Source organism: Crinia signifera, chromosome 8 (genome assembly GCF_055691185.1).
Source record: "Crinia signifera chromosome 8, ASM5569118v1, whole genome shotgun sequence".
Lineage (NCBI taxonomy): Eukaryota > Metazoa > Chordata > Amphibia > Anura > Myobatrachidae > Crinia > Crinia signifera.
This window is the reverse complement of record NC_139224.1, coordinates 9897108-9921014: the sequence shown is the minus strand read 5'-3', so window position 1 is coordinate 9921014 and position 23907 is coordinate 9897108. Positions and strand designations below refer to the sequence as shown.

The window sequence follows — 23907 nt, the reverse complement described above, 5'->3', positions numbered from 1 at the left end:
CACCCCCGACAGGACCCGTTCCCTAATCACACAGCACCCCCTGACAGGACCCGTTCCCTAATCACACAGTACCCCACCCCCCGACAGGACCCGTTCCCTAATCACACAGCACCCCCGACAGGACCCGTTCCCTAATCACACAGCACCCCCTGACAGGACCCGTTCCCTAATCACACAGTACCCCACCCCCCGACAGGACCCGTTCCCTAATCACACAGCAGCCCCGACAGGACCCGTTCCCTAATCACACAGCACCCCCTGACAGGACCCGTTCCCTAATCACACAGCACCTCCCGACAGGACCCGTTCCCTAATCACACAGCACCTCCCGACAGGACCCGTTCCCTAATCACACAGCACCTCCCGACAGGACCCGTTCCCTAATCACACAGCACCTCCCGACAGGACCCGTTCCCTAATCACACAGCACCTCCCGACAGGACCCGTTCCCTAATCACACAGCACCTCCCGACAGGACCCGTTCCCTAATCACACAGCACCTCCCGACAGGATCCGTTCCCTAATCACACAGCACCTCCCGACAGGACCCGTTCCCTAATCACACAGCACCCCCGACAGGACCCCTTCCCTAATCACACAGCACCCCCCAACAGGACCCGTTCCCTAATCACACAATACCCCCCCGACAGGACCCGTTCCCTAATCACACAGCACCTCCCGACAGGACCCGTTCCAGTAGGGACAAAATGCTCTGCTCCTGGATTTCCCCCTCAATGTATAACTGTCCTCACCTGTGCTGTACAGGTACATCTATAACAAAGGTGTTCCAGCACAGGTGAGGACATTCCTACAGTCAGACAGAAGCCCAGGAGCAGAGCATCCTGCCCCTCCTGGAATAGGTCTTCCAGGGGGCTATGTTATAACTAGCATACAGCACCTACCTGAGCCCGCTGTGCTCCTCCATGGTCACTGCCTGTAGCACAGAGGTGTTAGTCCTAGAGGATAGTTAGTAGCTGCACAGCTCTTCCTGTTCCTGTTATTAATTACACACAGGATCTCTGTCACTTGCTGCCTGATTTCCTGTCTCTTGTTTCTGTTGTGCAATGTAACACAATGTTGGGTACTTGTTTCCTAGCACGGCCACAACGATCATGATCGTGGGCATCGTGAGGGAAATCGGGAGCATCGCGGCCACCGCGATTTTCCCATAGGGAACAATGTTAAATGCCTCAATTTACCCGCGATGCCCCCGATTTCCCATAGGAATCAATGTTAAATGGCTCAATTTACACAAATCATCATAGGGAACAATGGTAAATGGGCCAGAAAACCCCAAAAACACCCCTGAACAGTGAAATGTCCCCCCAAAAGTAGTTGACGCCACCCCACGATCAACGCGAACCCGAAGCGTCGCGAGCGCAGCGAGCCCGCGAGGGGCGGCGGTACGCGTCCTCCGACCTTTTCATACCCCCACTATCCACGTCGGCGTGGAGTTGAGAATAGAATAGTGTGGCGAGCGCAGCGAGGGGACGCGGATACCTGTGAAGCCCGCGAAGGGACACGATTACCTGTGAAGGTATCCGCGTCCGCTCGCCACGCTTCGGGCTCGGTGGCTCGCTGCGCTCGCCACACTATTCTATTCTCAACTCCACGCCGACGTGGATAGTGGTGGTATGAAAAGGTCGGAGGACGCATACCGCCGCCGCTCGCCACGCTTCGGGTTCGCGTTGATCGTGGAGTGGCATAAACTACTTTTGGGGGGACATTTCACTGTTCGGGGGTGCTTTTTTGGGTTTTCTGGCCCATTTACCATTGTTCCCTATGATGATTTGGGTAAATTGAGGCATTTAACATTGTTCCCTATGGGGAAATCGGGGGCATCGTGTCTGGACCATTTAAGCCATTTTTAGCCGCATACGACGCGACCGACGCGATTTTGACTTTTTTCAATGCATTTCAATGGGAAAATCGGGGGCATCGCGTCGCAGACCACTAAAAATGACACCCGATGCCCGCGATTGTGGCCGTGCTAGGAAACAAGTACCCAATGTTGCAGCACAAGGTGTTACATTAAACATCTATCTTTAGCACAGGTTCACAAAGTCAGTCCTCAGGACCCCACACATGCTTTGCAGGTCTCCTCACAGAATTACAAGCAAAATAATTAGCTCCACCTGTGGATCTTTTAAAATGTGTCAATGAGTAATGATTGCACCTGTGCACCTGCCAGGTGAACCCCTGATCTATAGCATCACTCATCATGACTACATAAATACAACATGCAAATAAATATAAAGGAGGCCATACACGCTCCGTTCTGCGGCGTCCGTTCTGTCCTATGAGATGCGCGCTCCCGAGCATCCCATCGTACAGTACAAACAGTATGTGCTGCACATACTTTTTGTACTAGCTTTACATCGTATCGCATTGCATTGGGGGGAGTATTACCATCAAATATATTTTATAAGGCGGGGTTGGGAAAAATTAATTATACATATAGGGAATCCCTGCTAAACCACGCCCCTCTAGGTGAAGCCATGCCTCCTTTTTGGCGCGTTTGAGGGTAAATGGCCTTCTGCAGCAGTACTTGCATTAAGGACCACCCACTAGCACATTTCTAGGTTCGTCAGTGATAGCACATACTAAGTTTTTGAGAACTGTGGATTTCTGGTTGGGATGCATTCGCTCTTCAACCGAGATTCATTTGTTTATGAGTAATTTCAAGCCTTGTATAAGAACACCTCAGTTGTCTCCGGTGCGCACTGTTCAACGGGAATCGGGACATCTGTCAGAATGAACTTAGGTCTACAGTCATTAGGTCGACCCCACTAGGTCGACTGGCAGGAAGGTCAACCTGACTTAAGGTCGACGTGGGCCAAGGTCGACATGACTTAAGGTCGAATTTGCATAACGGTCGACATGAGGAAGGTCGACTGGTCATAAGGTCGACATGTTTTTTTTGGGGGGGGAGGGGACACCGTCAATGGTTATTTTCCATGGCTCACATTGCACCCATTATAACACTGCCTATGTCGCACTGTGATGTGACTACGACGCACCAGGAGACTGCGCTGATTAATGTGATATGTGACGCAAACTAGACACTCAGTGCTAGAAGAGTCTCTCGGGGACCTGGTGCGGGGGGGGGGGGGGGGCTGTTTGGCGCGATTGCTGCAATGACGTATGAGGACGCATCTGTATCTGTAGGCCCAAGAGGACAACTACTGTATATAGTAACAAATTCTCTCTTTATACAATGAAACAATAATGATGGTTCTAGAAATATGACTCAAAAGAACAACTAAATAATTAACGTATTGTGATATATTGTTAAACTTTGCCGATCCATTCCGAAGTTAGCCGGTCCATAGCGTCTATGTCGGGAGTTAGCCGGTTGACACCATAAGTTCGATATGCATATTGTCGACATCGTCAAAAGGTCACCATGGCAATTGTTGACACATGGAAGGACCAACTTGAGGGGTTTTTTACAATTTTTTTTTACTTTTTCCTACTCTACGTGGAGTGACGACTTTGGGATTCATGCGCAAAAATCTACAAATTGTGAAAAAAAAAACCTTATATTGACCTTTTTAATTGACAACCATTTCCACATAGACCTTATACTTTTGTTACATTTTTGCATATCAATGCTTTGGGAACGACCTAGACCCTGTTGACCTTTTGACCCCTGACCCTTTATACCATCACCCTCTGAGCCCGCAGTGGTGAGTTATGTGGATAGCAGCGTGACAACACGTTAGTGTGACATCGGTGGCGCTATGGGCGTATTACATACACAATTACACATAATATTCCCGGATGTGTTGTTATAGGTGTCCAGCATCCTGCAGGCCGGTACATTGTGCAAAGTCAGGTGATTCAGGCTGTCTAGTTAAAGTCGCACAGAGTAACTCCAGGTCACATGACGGAACAGCAGCAGCCGCAGCACTTCCGGGGGTAATTGTCAGTATAAACCTCATTCTTCTCTCCGTAGACAAAGTAGTTGTACTGATTGCTTTTCCAGGTGTATACCACCTTGGTGAGCGGCAGCCACTCAATGCTGTGTCTCTGGGGAAAGAGAGCAAACGTATAATTATATATGGGATACTACATTATAGAGAAAACAGACATCACCAGTTGTGTAACTCCCAGAGACGTTGGAGGCAGTGGCCACTGGGCTCCAGCTGTCAAATGGGTCCCTGCCAAACTAGCACAGATCTCTATCCGCTCATTTCACCTCTGGGCGCCTGGTATGAACTTATGCCACTGAACATCACATAGTGATCCTATGGTGATAAAACCCGGAATGCATCTACAAGCGGTACAAATCCTGGTCGCGTATACAACGGGTGGACAAAGGAGGAATCGCTCTCCTGTAACATCTAAAAGCTTTTAGGATTCTATGCCTTCAATGCATTGCTACTGCAGACATTTTATTACTTTTTCAGCAGCCGTGTAATAGAAATTCTGCTGAACAAAACCAAGGCACCAAGCGATGAGCACCCAGAACGCTCGGTATGTAATTCCTAGATCTGCACAGATCAGCCAGTTTGGATCATTTACATGATCAGATTAGGTCACACAAAATCACTGATGTTTATTATGTCTGGTGACTTAGGGGGTTATTCTAGTTCATTCTTTCTGACAAAATCCTTCTTAGATGGACAAAACCACGTGCACTGCAGGGGGGCAGATGTAACATGTGCAGATAGAATTAAATTTGGGTGAGTTATTTTGTTTCTGTGCAGGGAAAATACTGACTGCTTTATTTTACACTGCAATATAGATTTCACTTTGAAGAAAAACCCCACCCAAATCTAATTATCTCGGCACAAGTTCCATCTGCCCCACCCACAGTGCACATGGTTTTGTCCATCTAGTGCTGTGTACACACGGGGGAGATATATTGCTCAGTTTCTCCTGTTCATCAGCGACCAGAGATGGTCGCTGATGAAAAAGAAACTGCCGGGGGGAGCCCGGCAGTGGTAATCAGCTGGTCGCAGGAGCATGTTCCTGCGACCAGCGATCACCACAGGGGCAAAAAACGGGAGCGAGCACCCGGCGATATATCGCCGGTGCACACTCCCATTGCGGGCAATATGGTCGCTGAGCGACCATACTTCCCGTGATTTTGGACAAAATCGCCCCCGTGTGTACGCACCTTAAGAAGGATTTTGTCAGAAAGAATGAACTAGAATAAACCCCTTAGTGATCAGTTGACGTAGCTGTGGCATGGAATGACATTTGGCCATGCTAGTGCGGCGGACATGCATCTCATCTGTCTCTACATTTATTATATTGGTGTCAAATGGGTAATTCTGAAAACGGTCGAAAAATGGTCTAGAGAGCATTTTGGGGTTATTAAAATGTCCCTTTATGATTTGTAAGTGTTATGGGAAGGTGTAAAATGTTTTCTTTTCTTCTCAAATTCACTTATAGCACCCCCATACATGGCCCCTGTCACTCACACCTCACATATCCCACATCCCTTAATCCTAACTATACAGATCCCGCATCCTTTACACCTCTCTATACCGATCCCACATCCTTTACACCTCACTATACCGATCCCACATCCTTTATACCTCACTATACCGATCCCACATCCTTTACACCTCTCTATACCGATCCCGCATCCTTTACACCTCTCTATACCGATCCCACATCCTTTACACCTCACTATACCTATCCCACATCCTTTACACCTCACTATACAGATCCCGCATCCTTTACACTTCACTATACCTATCCCACATCCTTTACACCTCACTATACCGATCCCGCATCCTTTACACCTCACTATACCGATCCCACATCCTTTACACCTCACTATACCGATCCCACATCCTTTACACTTCACTATACAGATCCCACATCCCTTACACCTCACTATACCGATCCCACATCCTTTACACCTCACTATACCGATCCCACATCCTTTACACCTCACTATACCGATCCCACATCCCTTACACCTCACTATACCGATCCCGCATCCTTTACACCTCACTATACCGATCCCGCATCCTTTACACCTCACTATACCTATCCCGCATCCTTTACACCTCACTATACCGATCCCACATCCTTTACACCTCACTATACCGATCCCACATCCTTTACACCTCACTATACCGATCCCGCATCCTTTACACCTCACTATACCGATCCCACATCCCTTACACCTCACTATACTGATCCCGCATCCTTTACACCTCACTATACCGATCCAGCATCCTTTACACCTCACTATACCGATCCCACATCCCTTACACCTCACTATACTGATCCCGCATCCTTTACACCTCACTATACCGATCCCACATCCCTTACACCTCACTATACTGATCCCGCATCCTTTACACCTCACTATACCGATCCAGCATCCTTTACACCTCACTATACCGATCCCACATCCTTTACACTTCACTATACCGATCCCGCATCCTTTACACCTCACTATACCGATCCCGCATCCTTTACACCTCACTATACCTATCCCACATCCTTTACACCTCACTATACCTATCCCACATCCTTTACACCTCTCTATACCGATCCCGCATCCTTTACACCTCTCTATACCGATCCCACATCCTTTACACCTCACTATACCGATCCCGCATCCTTTACACCTCACTATACCGATCCCACATCCTTTACACTTCACTATACAGATCCCGCATCCTTTACACCTCACTATACCGATCCCACATCCTTTACACCTCACTATACCGATCCCGCATCCTTTACACCTCTCTATACCGATCCCACATCCTTTACACCTCACTATACAGATCCCGCATCCTTTACACTTCACTATACCGATCCCGCATCCTTTACACCTCACTATACCGATCCCGCATCCTTTACACCTCACTATACCGATCCCACATCCTTTACACCTCACTATACCGATCCCACATCCTTTACACCTCTCTATACCGATCCCGCATCCTTTACACCTCACTATACCGATCCCACATCCTTTACACCTCACTATACCGATCCCGCATCCTTTACACCTCACTATACCGATCCCACATCCTTTACACCTCACTATACCGATCCCACATCCTTTACACCTCACTATACCGATCCCGCATCCTTTACACCTCACTATACCTATCCCACATCCTTTACACCTCACTATACCGATCCCGCATCCTTTACACCTCACTATACCGATCCCGCATCCTTTACACCTCACTATACCTATCCCACATCCTTTACACCTCACTATACCGATCCCGCATCCTTTACACCTCACTATACCTATCCCACATCCTTTACACCTCACTATACCGATCCCACATCCTTTACACCTCACTATACCGATCCCACATCCTTTACACTTCACTATACCGATCCCACATCCTTTACACCTCACTATACCGATCCCGCATCCTTTACACTTCACTATACAGATCCCACATCCTTTACACCTCACTATACCGATCCCACATCCTTTACACTTCACTATACAGATCCCGCATCCTTTACACCTCACTATACCGATCCCACATCCTTTACACCTCACTATACCGATCCCGCATCCTTTACACCTCTCTATACCGATCCCACATCCTTTACACCTCACTATACCGATCCCGCATCCTTTACACCTCACTATACCGATCCCACATCCTTTACACCTCACTATACCGATCCCACATCCTTTACACCTCACTATACCGATCCCACATCCTTTACACCTCACTATACCGATCCCGCATCCTTTACACCTCTCTATACCGATCCCACATCCTTTACACCTCACTATACAGATCCCGCATCCTTTACACTTCACTATACCGATCCCGCATCCTTTACACCTCACTATACCGATCCCGCATCCTTTACACCTCACTATACCGATCCCACATCCTTTACACCTCACTATACCGATCCCACATCCTTTACACCTCACTATACAGATCCCGCATCCTTTACACTTCACTATACCGATCCCGCATCCTTTACACCTCACTATACCGATCCCGCATCCTTTACACCTCACTATACCGATCCCACATCCTTTACACCTCACTATACCGATCCCACATCCTTTACACCTCTCTATACCGATCCCGCATCCTTTACACCTCACTATACCGATCCCACATCCTTTACACCTCACTATACCGATCCCGCATCCTTTACACCTCACTATACCGATCCCGCATCCTTTACACCTCACTATACCGATCCCGCATCCTTTACACCTCTCTATACCGATCCCACATCCTTTACACCTCTCTATACCGATCCCGTATCCTTTACACCTCACTATACCTATCCCACATCCTTTACACCTCACTATACCGATCCCGCATCCTTTACACCTCACTATACCGATCCCACATCCTTTACACCTCACTATACCGATCCCACATCCTTTACACCTCACTATACCGATCCCGCATCCTTTACACCTCACTATACCTATCCCACATCCTTTACACCTCACTATACCGATCCCGCATCCTTTACACCCCACTATACCGATCCCGCATCCTTTACACCTCACTATACCGATCCCGCATCCTTTACACCTCACTATACCGATCCCGCATCCTTTACACCTCACTATACCGATCCCGCATCCTTTACACCTCACTATACCTATCCCACATCCTTTACACCTCACTATACCGATCCCGCATCCTTTACACCTCACTATACCTATCCCACATCCTTTACACCTCACTATACCGATCCCGCATCCTTTACACCTCACTATACCGATCCCGCATCCTTTACACCTCACTATACCGATCCCGCATCCTTTACACCTCACTATACCTATCCCACATCCTTTACACCTCACTATACCGATCCCGCATCCTTTACACCTCACTATACCTATCCCACATCCTTTACACCTCACTATACCGATCCCACATCCTTTACACCTCACTATACCGATCCCGCATCCTTTACACCTCACTATACCGATCCCACATCCTTTACACCTCACTATACCGATCCCGCATCCTTTACACCTCACTATACCGATCCCGCATCCTTTACACCTCTCTATACCGATCCCGCATCCTTTACACCTCACTATACCGATCCCGCATCCTTTACACCTCACTATACCGATCCCGCATCCTTTACACCTCACTATACCGATCCCGCATCCTTTACACCTCACTATACCGATCCCGCATCCTTTACACCTCACTATACCGATCCCGCATCCTTTACACCACACTATACCGATCCCGCATCCTTTACACCTCACTATACCGATCCCGCATCCTTTACACCTCACTATACCGATCCCACATCCTTTACACCTCTCTATACCGATCCCGCATCCTTTACACCTCACTATACCGATCCCACATCCTTTACACCTCTCTATACCGATCCCACATCCTTTACACCTCACTATACCTATCCCACATCCTTTACACCTCACTATACCGATCCCGCATCCTTTACACCTCACTATACCGATCCCGCATCCTTTACACCTCACTATACCGATCCCGCATCCTTTACACCTCACTATACCGATCCCGCATCCTTTACACCACACTATACCGATCCCGCATCCTTTACACCTCACTATACCGATCCCGCATCCTTTACACCTCACTATACCGATCCCACATCCTTTACACCTCTCTATACCGATCCCGCATCCTTTACACCTCACTATACCGATCCCGCATCCTTTACACCTCACTATACCGATCCCGCATCCTTTACACCTCACTATACCTATCCCACATCCTTTACACCTCACTATACCGATCCCGCATCCTTTACACCTCACTATACCGATCCTGCATCCTTTACACCTCACTGTACCGATCCCGCATCCTTTACACCTCACTATACCTATCCCACATCCTTTACACCTCTCTATACCGATCCCGCATCCTTTACACCACACTATACCGATCCCGCATCCTTTACACCTCACTATACCTATCCCACATCCTTTACACCTCACTATACCTATCCCGCATCCTTTACACCTCACTATACCGATCCCGCATCCTTTACACCTCACTATACCTATCCCACATCCTTTACACCTCACTATACCGATCTCGCATCCTTTACACCTCACTATACCGATCCCGCATCCTTTACACCTCACTATACCGATCCCGCATCCTTTACACCTCACTATACCGATCCCGCATCCTTTACACCACACTATACCGATCCCGCATCCTTTACACCTCACTATACCGATCCCGCATCCTTTACACCTCACTATACCGATCCCGCATCCTTTACACCTCACTATACCTATCCCGCATCCTTTACACCTCACTATACCGATCCCGCATCCTTTACACCTCACTATACCGATCCCGCATCCTTTACACCTCACTATACCGATCCCGCATCCTTTACACCTCACTATACCGATCCCGCATCCTTTACACCACACTATACCGATCCCGCATCCTTTACACCTCACTATACCGATCCCGCATCCTTTACACCTCACTATACCGATCCCGCATCCTTTACACCACACTATACCGATCCCGCATCCTTTACACCTCACTATACCGATCCCGCATCCTTTACACCTCACTATACCGATCCCGCATCCTTTACACCTCACTATACCGATCCCGCATCCTTTACACCTCACTATACCGATCCCGCATCCTTTACACCACACTATACCGATCCCGCATCCTTTACACCTCACTATACCGATCCCGCATCCTTTACACCTCACTATACCGATCCCACATCCTTTACACCTCACTATACCGATCCCGCATCCTTTACACCTCTCTATACCGATCCCGCATCCTTTACACCTCACTATACCGATCCCACATCCTTTACACTTCACTATACCGATCCCACATCCTTTACACCTCACTATACCGATCCCGCATCCTTTACACCTCACTATACCTATCCCACATCCTTTACACCTCTCTATACCGATCCCACATCCTTTACACCTCACTATACCGATCCCGCATCCTTTACACCTCACTATACCGATCCCGCATCCTTTACACCTCACTATACCTATCCCACATCCTTTACACCTCACTATACCGATCCCGCATCCTTTACACCTCACTATACCGATCCTGCATCCTTTACACCTCACTGTACCGATCCCGCATCCTTTACACCTCACTATACCTATCCCACATCCTTTACACCTCTCTATACCGATCCCGCATCCTTTACACCACACTATACCGATCCCGCATCCTTTACACCTCACTATACCTATCCCACATCCTTTACACCTCACTATACCTATCCCGCATCCTTTACACCTCACTATACCGATCCCGCATCCTTTACACCTCACTATACCTATCCCACATCCTTTACACCTCACTATACCGATCCCGCATCCTTTACACCTCACTATACCGATCCCGCATCCTTTACACCTCACTATACCGATCCCGCATCCTTTACACCTCACTATACCGATCCCGCATCCTTTACACCACACTATACCGATCCCGCATCCTTTACACCTCACTATACCGATCCCGCATCCTTTACACCTCACTATACCGATCCCGCATCCTTTACACCTCACTATACCTATCCCACATCCTTTACACCTCACTATACCGATCCCGCATCCTTTACACCTCACTATACCGATCCCGCATCCTTTACACCTCACTATACCGATCCCGCATCCTTTACACCTCACTATACCGATCCCGCATCCTTTACACCACACTATACCGATCCCGCATCCTTTACACCACACTATACCGATCCCGCATCCTTTACACCTCACTATACCGATCCCGCATCCTTTACACCTCACTATACCGATCCCGCATCCTTTACACCTCACTATACCTATCCCACATCCTTTACACCTCACTATACCGATCCCGCATCCTTTACACCTCACTATACCTATCCCGCATCCTTTACACCTCTCTATACCGATCCCGCATCCTTTACACCTCACTATACCTATCCCGCATCCTTTACACCTCACTATACCGATCCCACATCCTTTACACCTCTCTATACCGATCCCGCATCCTTTACACCTCACTATACCGATCCCGCATCCTTTACACCTCACTATACCGATCCCGCATCCTTTACACCTCACTATACCGATCCCGCATCCTTTACACCTCACTATACCGATCCCGCATCCTTTACACCTCACTATACCGATCCCGCATCCTTTACACCTCACTATACCTATCCCACATCCTTTACACCTCTCTATACCGATCCCGCATCCTTTACACCTCACTATACCGATCCCACATCCTTTACACCTCACTATACCGATCCCGCATCCTTTACACCTCACTATACCTATCCCACATCCTTTACACCTCACTATACCTATCCCACATCCTTTACACCTCACTATACCGATCCCGCATCCTTTACACCTCACTATACCTATCCCACATCCTTTACACTTCACTATACCGATCCCACATCCTTTACACCTCTCTATACCTATCCCACATCCTTTACACTTCACTATACCGATCCCACATCCTTTACACCTCACTATACCGATCCCACATCCTTTACACCTCACTATACCGATCCCGCATCCTTTACACCTCACTATACCGATCCCGCATCCTTTACACCTCACTATACCTATCCCACATCCTTTACACTTCACTATACCGATCCCACATCCTTTACACCTCTCTATACCGATCCTGCATCCTTTACACCTCACTATACCTATCCCACATCCTTTACACCTCACTATACCTATCCCGCATCCTTTACACCTCTCTATACCGATCCCGCATCCTTTACACCTCACTATACCGATCCCACATCCTTTACACCTCACTATACCGATCCCGCATCCTTTACACCTCTCTATACCGATCCCACATCCTTTACACCTCACTATACCTATCCCACATCCTTTACACCTCACTATACCTATCCCACATCCTTTACACCTCACTATACCTATCCCGCATCCTTTACACCTCACTATACCGATCCCGCATCCTTTACACCTCACTATACCGATCCCGCATCCTTTACACCTCACTATACCGATCCCGCATCCTTTACACCTCACTATACCTATCCCGCATCCTTTACACCTCACTATACCGATCCCGCATCCGTTACACCTCACTATACCGATCCCGCATCCTTTACACCTCACTATACCGATCCCGCATCCGTTACACCTCACTATACCGATCCCGCATCCGTTACACCTCACTATACCGATCCCGCATCCTTTACACCTCACTATACCGATCCCGCATCCTTTACACCTCACTATACCGATCCCGCATCCTTTACACCTCACTATACCGATCCCACATCCTTTACACCTCACTATACCGATCTCGCATCCTTTACACCTCACTATACCGATCCCGCATCCTTTACACCTCACTATACCGATCCCACATCCTTTACACCTCACTATACCTATCCCGCATCCTTTACACCACACTATACCGATCCCGCATCCTTTACACCTCACTATACCGATCCCGCATCCTTTACACCTCACTATACCGATCCCACATCCTTTACACCTCACTATACCGATCCCACATCCTTTACACCTCACTATACCGATCCCGCATCCTTTACACCTCACTATACCTATCCCGCATCCTTTACACCTCACTATACCGATCCCGCATCCTTTACACCTCACTATACCGATCCCGCATCCTTTACACCTCACTATACCTATCCCGCATCCTTTACACCTCACTATACCGATCCCGCATCCTTTACACCTCACTATACCTATCCCACATCCTTTACACCTCACTATACCTATCCCACATCCTTTACACCTCACTATACCGATCCCGCATCCTTTGCACCTCACTATACCGATCCCGTATCCTTTACACCTTACTATACAGATCCTGCATCCCATCATTTACACCCCAACTTACATGCCCCCCCCCCCATCATTTACACTCCAACATACATGTCCCCCATCATTTACACCCCAACATACATGCCCCCATTATTTACACCCCAACATACATGCCCCCATCATTTACACTCCAACATACATGTCCCCCATCATTTACACCCCAACATACATGCCCCCATCATTTACACTCCAACATACATGTCCCCCATCATTTACACCCCAACATACATGCCCCCATCATTTACACCCCAACATACATGCCCCCCCATCATTTACACTCCAACATACATGTCCCCATCATTTACACCCCAACATACATGTCCCCCATCATTTACACCCCAACATACATGTCCCCCCATCATTTACACCCCAACATACATGTCCCCATCATTTACACTTTGCCAAATTAAACTACTTAAAAACCTCTAACTAGTTTATAATTATTAGTATTACTAGGATTATTATTATTACTATTATTATTATTTGGGAGGGGTGCATCCGGGGTACTGCACTGCATCCTAATATCTGCGCCCTAAAATAATGATTTCACCCTCGATTCCACCTCTGGAGCCGACTAAAATGTGCATTAGGTCTCATTGAGGAACATGCTAACGTGACGAATAACAGGTTTGTGAGCCCCATTGTTGGCTCATAATGTGTCACATTTGGGTTAATGTTCTCTTTAGGTTACTGCGGTGCAGGATTACCGATGTCGGCAATGTACGTACCTGTCTGAGTATCCGGGATGAACCGGTAAACTGCCACTGATGCTGCTGCAGGCCATTCAGGGAAGCCTGATTAACTGCCGGATCCGGGAAGCTGTTCAGCGGCGACAACTATAATGTGAAATAGGGGGTTACACTCCAATCACACACTCAGCACCCCATCTTCCTCATCGCCTTATACAAAGCAGATATCTCAGTACGGAAAAATGTTGAGGGCGATTCGTCTGAATGTGAACACTAAGCTCTGCACTTTCATTACCTTTTGTCCCAGATTGCAGCTCCAATAGACCAGGGTGCTGTTCCTCGGTATCAATAACGTATACAAAAACCCAATAACAGAGCGCTGTCTGATAACAACCAACCAGACATGATATCAATAATATTTATTATAAATATCAAGCACATACAGCGCTCTTTTTTGGAGGTTTAATATCGTCAAGAAACATCATTGGAAGATGGTGCTTCTCTATCTGGCATCGCTGAGGCTAAAGCCTGTATAGTGACCTATTCATGTTGTCTCCTCACCATCTGCTGCTCATCCGTGAAGACCTTCTCCCTATTCACTTTCTTAAACAGCTCAGTAGAGAACTGGGAATTGTGATCAGCTACAAACTCATAAATGTTGTCTATCCTGGAAGACAGAATAAACAACATCTGCAAATTACTGTCTCCACGCACTAAGGTTTATTTAGGACTGACACAAGTAAGGAGCGCTAAGAATCCAAAAAGAAATCAATTCCAGCTGTTAACTATGACAAGAAAAAAGACACTAACAGTAGCGCTAGGAACCGATGCACTGAAATGATTATGAAATGAAAAAATATTACTCATCAAAAATAGAAATAAATTAATAATGCCAGTCAAATGAATTGTAGAAAAATTAATCAATGTTTAATTTCTCAATGTAAATAAAAACATGTTAGATACATAAGAAAAACACATAAACAATAAATAAAAAGAAAGTGTATATAATATTTAGTATTTATACAAAAAGTGTACCGGCCGATACAATATACAGACAGATTGTGTGTGCATGTATGCACAAATGGATAAAAATGGAACTGGTGGGGGTGTTGTTTGCTCCCCTGGTGAGGGACACCAATTATTTTTCTGTTCACAGTCCCAGCAGTGCAATCCACTAGTTTTTCAATTGCTTGTGCATGATGAAATAATCAGTCCAATGAGGGAGTGTTAATACCTGCGGCTGTAAGCAGCTGATACTGTAAGCACTTGATCTTTGATAAAGCCGCCGACAGACGCAGGCGGGCAAACGCGTCAGTCTCACTTGCCTTATCCATCTAGTGTGCGGCCGGCACACAGGAGTTTGGACTACTAACTTTGACCGGAGCAAACTACAAGCTAAGGTACTCCGGCTGCCTATCAGCTGCTTACAGCCACAGGTTATAATTTATTGTTTATGTGTTTTTATTATGTATCTAACATGTTTTTATTCACATTGCGAAATTAACATAAATGTATTTTTCTACAATTCATTTGACTGGCATTATTAATTTATTTCTATTTTTGATTAGTAATATTTTATTAATTTCTTAATTTCATAATCATTTCAGTGCATCGGTTCCTAGTGCTACTGTTAGTGTCTTCTTTCTTATTTAGGACTGAGCCCGTCTGTCCACGTCATACATATATAGGTACTAGGAGATTCATCGCACCCTACGGGCGCTCTTCACACCGTCGTAAGGGGCTGCGCCCCCTTAATTTGTGAACGTTTGTATATGAGAAAGATGGTTAGAATTGTATGTAAGATGCCTGTATTGCAACTTGAGTTATAGGTGAAATGTGTTAAATAGAGAGCATATGATGTGGAAGGGGGTGTGTATTGTTTTGTTTAATTAAAAAGCGGTTACAGAGTAAGATGTACATTGATAGTGTGGATGGTACAGTGACATTTGTGGGTGTGGGGGGGCTGTGTGTGCATGTTGTTTAGGTGTGAGTGTGCAATAGTATAGTAGGGTGTTTTTGAGTCAGCGGCTCCCCACTGGCGGAGGTCACGACACAGGAAAACAGGAGGCTGGGTAGTGATAGGGGTGTGTGGGCATAAGGGGGACTAAAGAGGAGGGTGGGAGATACTGTGCAGCTTCTGCCAGAGGGTGAGGGTCCAGTGTGGCAGCACAGGATTACAGGATGGTGCCCCTGAGTCAGTGTCTCCATGAGAGCAGGAGGCTGGGCTATGAGGCATAATAGGGGTATGTGGGCAACACAGCGTCAGCGACTCCCCAGTGGTGGAAGTTACGGTTCAGGAGAGCAGAATGCTGGGTAGTGATAGGGGTGTGTGGGTATGAGGGGGACTAAATCTTTTGCGCTGGTGCAGAGGAGGGTGGGGGACACTGTGCAGCTTCTGCCAGTGGGTGAGGGTCCAGCGTGGCAGCACAGGAGTACAGGACGGTGGCCCTGAGTTAGTGTCTCGTCCTACTGGGTGGGAGTTAGGGTGCATGAGAGCAGGAGGCTGGGTGGTAAAGCATGATAGGGGAATGTGGGCAACACAGGGTGAGCGGGTCCCCACTGGCGGAAGTTACGGGGCAGGAGAACAGGAGGCAGGGCAGTGATAGAGGTGTGTGGGCATGAGGGGTAGTAAAGGTTTTTGGCTGTTGCAGAGTAGGGATGGGGATTGGTGCAGACGCCATCGATGGTTGTCATTGATGGCGATTTTGCACCCTGCCATCGATAGTAGTAAAATATTACTTGGATAACCATTGATTGTTGTAGCTATCGATGGTCATCGATTATATCTGACTGAATAGGCTGTGGGTCAATCAGAACTCGGTGGCGGGACTGTGGGGGGGGGCGGAGCACCATAAAACGTTTTTAAACTTGATTGGTTCTCCTTTGCCATCGATGAACCATCTGGTCCTCCCACATCGATGGCAAAAGTATTCAACATCGGCCATAAACCATCGATGATTTGAAATCATTGATGGTCGATGGGCATCCCTAGAACTGGAGGAGGGTGGGGGACAGTATGCAGCTCCCGGCAGTGGGTGAGCGTCTCCTCCCACTGGGAGGGAATGAGCGTGCATGAGAGCAGGAGGCTGTATAATAGTGGTATGTGGGCAAGACATTGATAAAAGTTGTGGCGCTGGTGCAGAGGGCAGTGGGGAAACCTGCAGTGCGGCAGCCAGGGCCGGATTTCCCACCTAGGGGCGGTACCTGCTTGTGGTGGTACAGGATCCCCCATTGTCACGGGGGTACGTGAAATGCGGGAGCGGGGGCCGCGGTGGTCCGCTGGGGGGTGGAATTGCCGGAAGAGGGTCTGGGGGGTCTGCAAATTGCGGGAGGGGGGGTGGTGTGTGGGGATCCGCGGTTAGCGGGAGGGGGCGGGGGTCCGCAAATCGCGGGAGGGGGGGTCACGGGGGGGGGGGGGTGCCGTGAGTCGCGGGGGTCCCGCAAATCGCGGGAGGGGGGTGGTCGTGGAAGGGGGGTCGTGGGGGTGCCGTGAATCACGGGAGGGGGGGTGTCGCGGGGTCCCGCGAACTGCGCGGGGGTGGTTGTCGCGGGGGACCCGCGAATCACGGGAGGGGGGTCGCGGGGAGTGCCGGGAATCGTGGGAGGGGGGGTAGCGGGGGTCCGGGGGGTTTGTTGGCAGAGTGGGGGGGTGCGGGAATAATGGTGGATGGTGGCTGTGGAGTAATGGTGGGTGGTGGGCGTGTACTGTAGCCCTGGCTGGGCGGGGGGAGGTGATGTCAAGGGGGTGGGGTGTGTAGAATGTTATACACATAGAACACTTTTCCCTGGGGGGTGGGTTTGTGTATCCCGCTGGGCGGGAACGTTATATACACAGGGGATGAGTGACAGATCTGGCTAAATATATGAGACTAGGCGATTCATCGCGCCCTACGGGCGCTCTTCACACCGGCGTAAGGGGCTACGCCCCTTAATTTGTGAACATTTGTATTGTGAGAAATATGGTTAGAATTGTATGAAAGATGCCCTGTATTGCAGCTTCTGGCAGTGGGTGAGGGTCCAGCGTGGCAGCACAGGAGTACCGGACGGTGGCCCTGAGTCAGTGTCTCCTCCTACTGGGTGGGAGTTAGGGTGCATGAGAGCAGGAGGCTGGGATATGAGGCATGATAGGGGTATGTGGGCAACACAGCGTCAGCGATTACCCAGTGGTGGAAGTTACGGTTCAGGAGAGCAGGAAGCTGGGTAGTGATAGGGGTGTGTGGGCATACGGGGGACTAAAGAGGGTGGTGGACACTGTGCAGCTTCTGCCAGTGGGTGAGGGTCCAGCGTGGCAGCACAGAAATACAGGAGTCAGTGTCTCCTCCGACTGGGTGGGAGTTAGGGTGCATGAGAGCAGGAGGCTGGGCGGTAAAGCATGATAGGGGAATGTGGGCAACACAGGGTGAGCGGGTCTCCACTGGCGGAAGTTACGGGGCAGGAGAACAGGAGGCAGGGCAGTGTCCTCCCACATTGATGGCAAAAGTATTCAACATCGGCCATAAACCATCGATTATTTGAAAATCATTGATGGTCGATGGGCATCCCTAGAACTGGAGGAGGGTGGGGGACAGTATGCAGCTCCCGGCAGTGGGTGAGCGTCTCCTCCCACTGGGAGGGAGTGAGCGTGCATGAGAGCAGGAGGCTGTATAATAGTGGTATGTGGGCAAGACATTGATAAAAGTTGTGGCGCCGATGCAGAGGACCGTGGGGACACTTCTGGCAGTGGGGGAACCTGCAGCGTGGAAGCCAGAGACGGATTTCCCACCTAGGGGCGGCACCTGCTTGTGGCGGTACAGGATTCCCAATTCTCAAAGGGGTGAAATGCAGGAGCGGGGTCGCGGGGGTCCGCTGGGGGGGAGGAAATTGCCGGAAGGGTGTCAGGGGGGTCTGCAAATTGCGGGAGGAGGGGGCGCGGATCGCGGGAGGGGGGGGCGTGAATTTGCAGGAGGAGGGGTTGCGGGGGTCTGCGAATCGCAGGGGCGGGGTCCGCAAATTGCGGGAGGGGGCGCGGGAGAGGGGCCGCGAATCGCGGGAGGGTGGGGTCGCAAATTATGGGAGGGGGGTCGTGGGGGTCCGGGGGGGTGTGCCACTCACCTACACAATGGTGGATGGTGGGCGTGTACTGTAGCCCTGGTTGGGCGGGGGGAGGTGATGTCAAGGTGGTGGTGGTGTGTAGAACACTGGTCTTTTCTCTAGGGGAGGCGGGTTTGTGTATCCCGCTGGGCGGGAACGTTATACACATAGAACACTGGTCTTTTCCCTAGGGGGTGGGCGGGTTTGTGTATCCCGCTGGGCGGAAACGTTATACACACAGGGGTGACAGGAGTGACAGATCTGGCTAAATATATAAGAGATATGTAGGGAATGTTTGTAATGTAAAGCCCATTTCTCGTAATCCATCTGGGGAACACTGCTAAGAATCTGGGTTAGAAGGAATGGAAAGGAGCAGGTATCAAATAGTTAAAAAGGAAACAAACTAAGCTCCACCCCCTCTGAGGCCTCCCACCTTACCAGAACTTACGGCTCAGACTTTAATTAAACAGTATGGAGATGGAAGGAAGAGAAAATCCTATCCAATAAGGAGCAAGATACAGGGAGGGAATGTGGAGTTCACCAGATGCATTACGAGGAACGGATTTTACGGTGAGAACCAAAATCATCTTTCTAATCCAATACAATCTGGGGGGACATAAGCAAATCTAAAAGTGTGGGGGTGATACATCCGGGCAAATCCAGCCAACAATTGTATGCCAATTGGTGGCTTAGGAACCATGAATATAACCCAAGGCATCAAGTCAAAAAAGTGTGTATGGAGGACAGGATGAGGGCCTTGCACCACTATACGAATGAGACCCCATGCTTTGCCGTTAACTCACACGACATAAGAGTGAGGCCTAATGGAACTTACACCAGCCCAATGAAAGAAGAGAAGCTTATTCTAAAACACAGAAGTGCATGGAACACCAAGATGTTGGTCATCTGCCAGAGAAGCAGATCGGGGGAATAAGATCCACAGAATAATCAGCAATAAAGACAATATTCCACCAAAAGCAAAGCGCCCTAGAAGAATGTACTTGATGCAGCAGGAAAGCAAGCCAGTCTGTCCAGAAAGGTGACAGATAAGGGGTTCAAGGCAAAGAAAGGAAGCCAATCAAGTAGGCCGCTGTCCAAGGAGACCATAACCTGGAAGAGGCTGGGCCTCAAGGGCTCCATCGATCAACCTGATAAGAGCAATCAGAAAACAAGATTACCATGAGATCTAGGGAAGGCTCAAACATAGGCCCCCAAATTGCAACCTTGGACACCAGGGTTGGAAAGGAGGTCATGGAAGTTGACCCAGAAGACCTCAAACTGCAAGAACGCACCTCAGGGGTAGACAGGGTGAATGTGGAGGCTGCAGTGAACCAAACTCCAAACCATAGCTAGAAATATGAACCTCTAGTAAAAAAAACACTGAGGCTTCATCATGAACACGTCCTCCAAGATACCAAGACCGTAGCTCTAATTTGTTCATTATTTGCTGCCTGTTCTTTAAAATCCCCTCTAACCCTTAGCGGGGAGTCTTAGCAGTGTCCCCCAGAGGGCATGGAAGAGGAATTAAATATTTCTAACTACATTTGTTACCTAAAAATTGCATACTCCATCTCTTTTACATCTTCTACTAGGCATAGGGTGGAGGGCATGTTAAGATTGTCATTATTCCAATCTGCATGGAAACTACTGTAAGTAGCTAAATAAAATGTTGCTCCCTTCATGCTGCCAATATCCTGGTGCTCATATCCTTGCATGACATACACTTCAAGCCAGCGGGAGACAAGTGTCACCCGACCCTCTCATTGCTATGTTCATTTAATGCCCACATTTGTCCTACAACAGAAAGGTATAGATGTTGGACAGAAGACCGCCCCGCTAATCCACCAAGCACCTTGTCCATTCTTACCATGTGACGGTCAGCTCAATGTAGTTCAGGATTTGTCCGTGCCCGGAGCAGCCCTCGCACGTCACGTGTCCACTTTTGTGACAAGTTTTGCAACTACGGATGGGAAGACCATATGTGACATTGTAGCCATACTGTACATTATGAACTACAGAGCTCAGATCTAATGACTTAGGAGAACAGGGCCATCTTAATGTATAGGAAAACTGGGCAGATGCACAGGGTCCTAAAATCCTAGGGGCCTTCGAGCATGGGCGGGCTGGGAAGCAATTGTGATTATCAATAATATACTGTACACTGTTGTACATCTTTATACCCTTGGCTTTGAAACACTAGTCAAAACTTACAGCACAGTCACTACTCTACCTCCACCTGCATTTGGCTTGCAGGGTGCCTGATTGCCACAGTGCCACCTGGGGAGCCTCCCAACGCCTCATTGGTCCAGGTCCCGCTTTCATGACATCACATGGGTGGGAGGCGGAGAGGCCCAGGGTGCACTTGTGGCATCTTACAGCATAAAAAAAAAGTGCGACTTGGATGCATGCTTAGCCTTACAACATCAGCCTACTGCAGCCTCCATCCACCTGTGCATCCACCAATTCTGTATTAATGACGAATTGTTACTTCCGATTTATAAAATTACTTTATAGCCCCAATTCCCTATTAGTTATTTTTCTCAATAATATTCCGAGTTTGCATCCGACGCTAAAAAGTAAATAATAGCACAACCATTATTAATAACATACTGATAATCGGTGAGGACGATTGGTGGGGTAAGGCTACTATTTATAAAACAAAGACTTATCGCGACGATAACTTCCACATCGCCGATCTTACTGCTCAGCGCCCACCTCCGTTTTCCAATTCCTCTGCAGTGGTTGCATCTATCATTCATATGATGTCCGGACCCATGACACACCTGGCACTTCACCTGTATGACCCAGAAGCACAGAGACAGTGTTACATCGCTGCACAATGCCAGTTACACCTGACAGCCACAACGTTAATGACACTCAGGGCCTGATCAGTCGCTGATCAGTGACAGGTATCAGCGGGCAGCGCTGCCTCGGTCTATGACAGTATCACGTTCTCATCACTGCCAGCTCAGGCTCATGAATGGGCCTGGCCAGTCCGCATCAGATGCCTCCGGAGTACTGGACAGGCGGACATCAATGAGGTATGCAGCAGCCCCAGCCTCTCGCCCACCTCCCGCACTGTAAACCTCCATCATCAGCGCTCATCTTCTCCAGCTGCGCTGATGGTGGAGCAGATTGCTGTGCTGCCCCAAGCAAGTGGTGCCCCTACGCACATGCCCCATGGTGGGAAATGCACCACATCCCCCACTGGTGAGCGTCACAGTAAAACACCTGACTCTTTGGTCTTGATTTCGGGTTTGTGCATTATGGGCCTAATTTAGCTAAATTTACCAAAATGACAAATCCCTACGGTAGGCTGCAAAGCTGCCCCGTACACAGGGTCCCTACCTGTAATGTGCTCACAAAATTTTGTGGTGCATCGCTGAAGTGCAAGCGCTTAAAGCTCCATTTGGGTCACAGTAGCCGCCCTGTCGCGCCGTGGTCTAGGGTGGCATCGTTTGGAATGTGACCGCAGTGCACTGTTATGTGCACGCAAGCGCAGATTCCGGAAAGACGCAATCTGCAATTTTTCGCGAATCTGCGATCCAACCTGAATCAATCACATAGGCCCTTATTCTGATCGGTGCGGCCGGAGCCGCATATGCGGCTCTGACCGCACCAGGCGAATCCCCGCCTTCCATACGGATCGCCACGGCCGTCCGTACGCGGACATGTGGCGATCCGCATGAATGTGTACGGGGATACGCCTCCTCCATGGTGGGAGCAGCCCCTGCATTCGATGGTCGCCGAACATCGAATGCAGGGCCGCACGCTCCACCAGGTCCCGCAACACAAGACCACACGGACACTTGTCCGTGTGAAATCTTGTATGGGGGCGGGCAGCTGACATCCGGCGATGTCAGATGCCCACCCTGTACCCACGCGTCACAGCCTCATTACCATGCATACGCCCCGCGTTTGCATGGGAACGCCCATGAAACGCGGGGCGTATGCATATGTAAATGAGGCTTAGTAGCCCCTCACGCCCCTATCCACCCCCTTTGCGGCGGTCAAAAAACTTGTGCGGCGATTTCGCCTGCACATGCGCAGAGTGCCCTCTGCACATGCGCAGACCGAAAACATCGGCGGAACGGCCGCAAGCGGCCGTTACCGCTTCAATCAGAATAACCTCCAAAGTGACGAGCGCCTGGATTAAAGGCGGAGACAAAGCGTATGCTGGACACTCCGGCTCGCCAGGATTTGTAGAGTATACAATGCGGTACTGACCTTCCTTCTTCCATGACATCGCCTACATACAGTCTTGCAGGTTCCCAAACACTGTGGGCAGGT

The 23907-nt window shown here is 49.0% G+C and overlaps 2 protein-coding genes across 2 annotated transcripts in view; both read right to left on the bottom strand.

The window, feature by feature from the left end:
- The window catches only part of LOC146026915 (uncharacterized), a 40982-nt gene extending 40018 nt beyond the window's left edge, over window positions 1-964 (bottom strand). Inside the window, exon 1 of the mRNA XM_083157962.1 lies at window positions 903-964. Within this exon, the coding sequence (XP_083014088.1) occupies window positions 903-925 (23 nt within the window). The 5' untranslated portion in view covers window positions 926-964. The remainder of the gene's footprint in view (window positions 1-902) is intronic.
- A 2257-nt stretch (window positions 965-3221) lies between these two features.
- The window catches only part of LOC146025717 (protein SSUH2 homolog), a 36431-nt gene continuing 15745 nt past the window's right edge, over window positions 3222-23907 (bottom strand). Inside the window, exons 6-11 of the mRNA XM_083155734.1 lie at window positions 23845-23907; window positions 22333-22412; window positions 21485-21577; window positions 15109-15214; window positions 14587-14694; window positions 3222-4032 (exon numbers count right to left, since the gene is read on the bottom strand). Of these exons, the coding sequence (XP_083011860.1) occupies window positions 3883-4032; window positions 14587-14694; window positions 15109-15214; window positions 21485-21577; window positions 22333-22412; window positions 23845-23907 (600 nt within the window). The 3' untranslated portion in view covers window positions 3222-3882. The remainder of the gene's footprint in view (window positions 4033-14586; window positions 14695-15108; window positions 15215-21484; window positions 21578-22332; window positions 22413-23844) is intronic.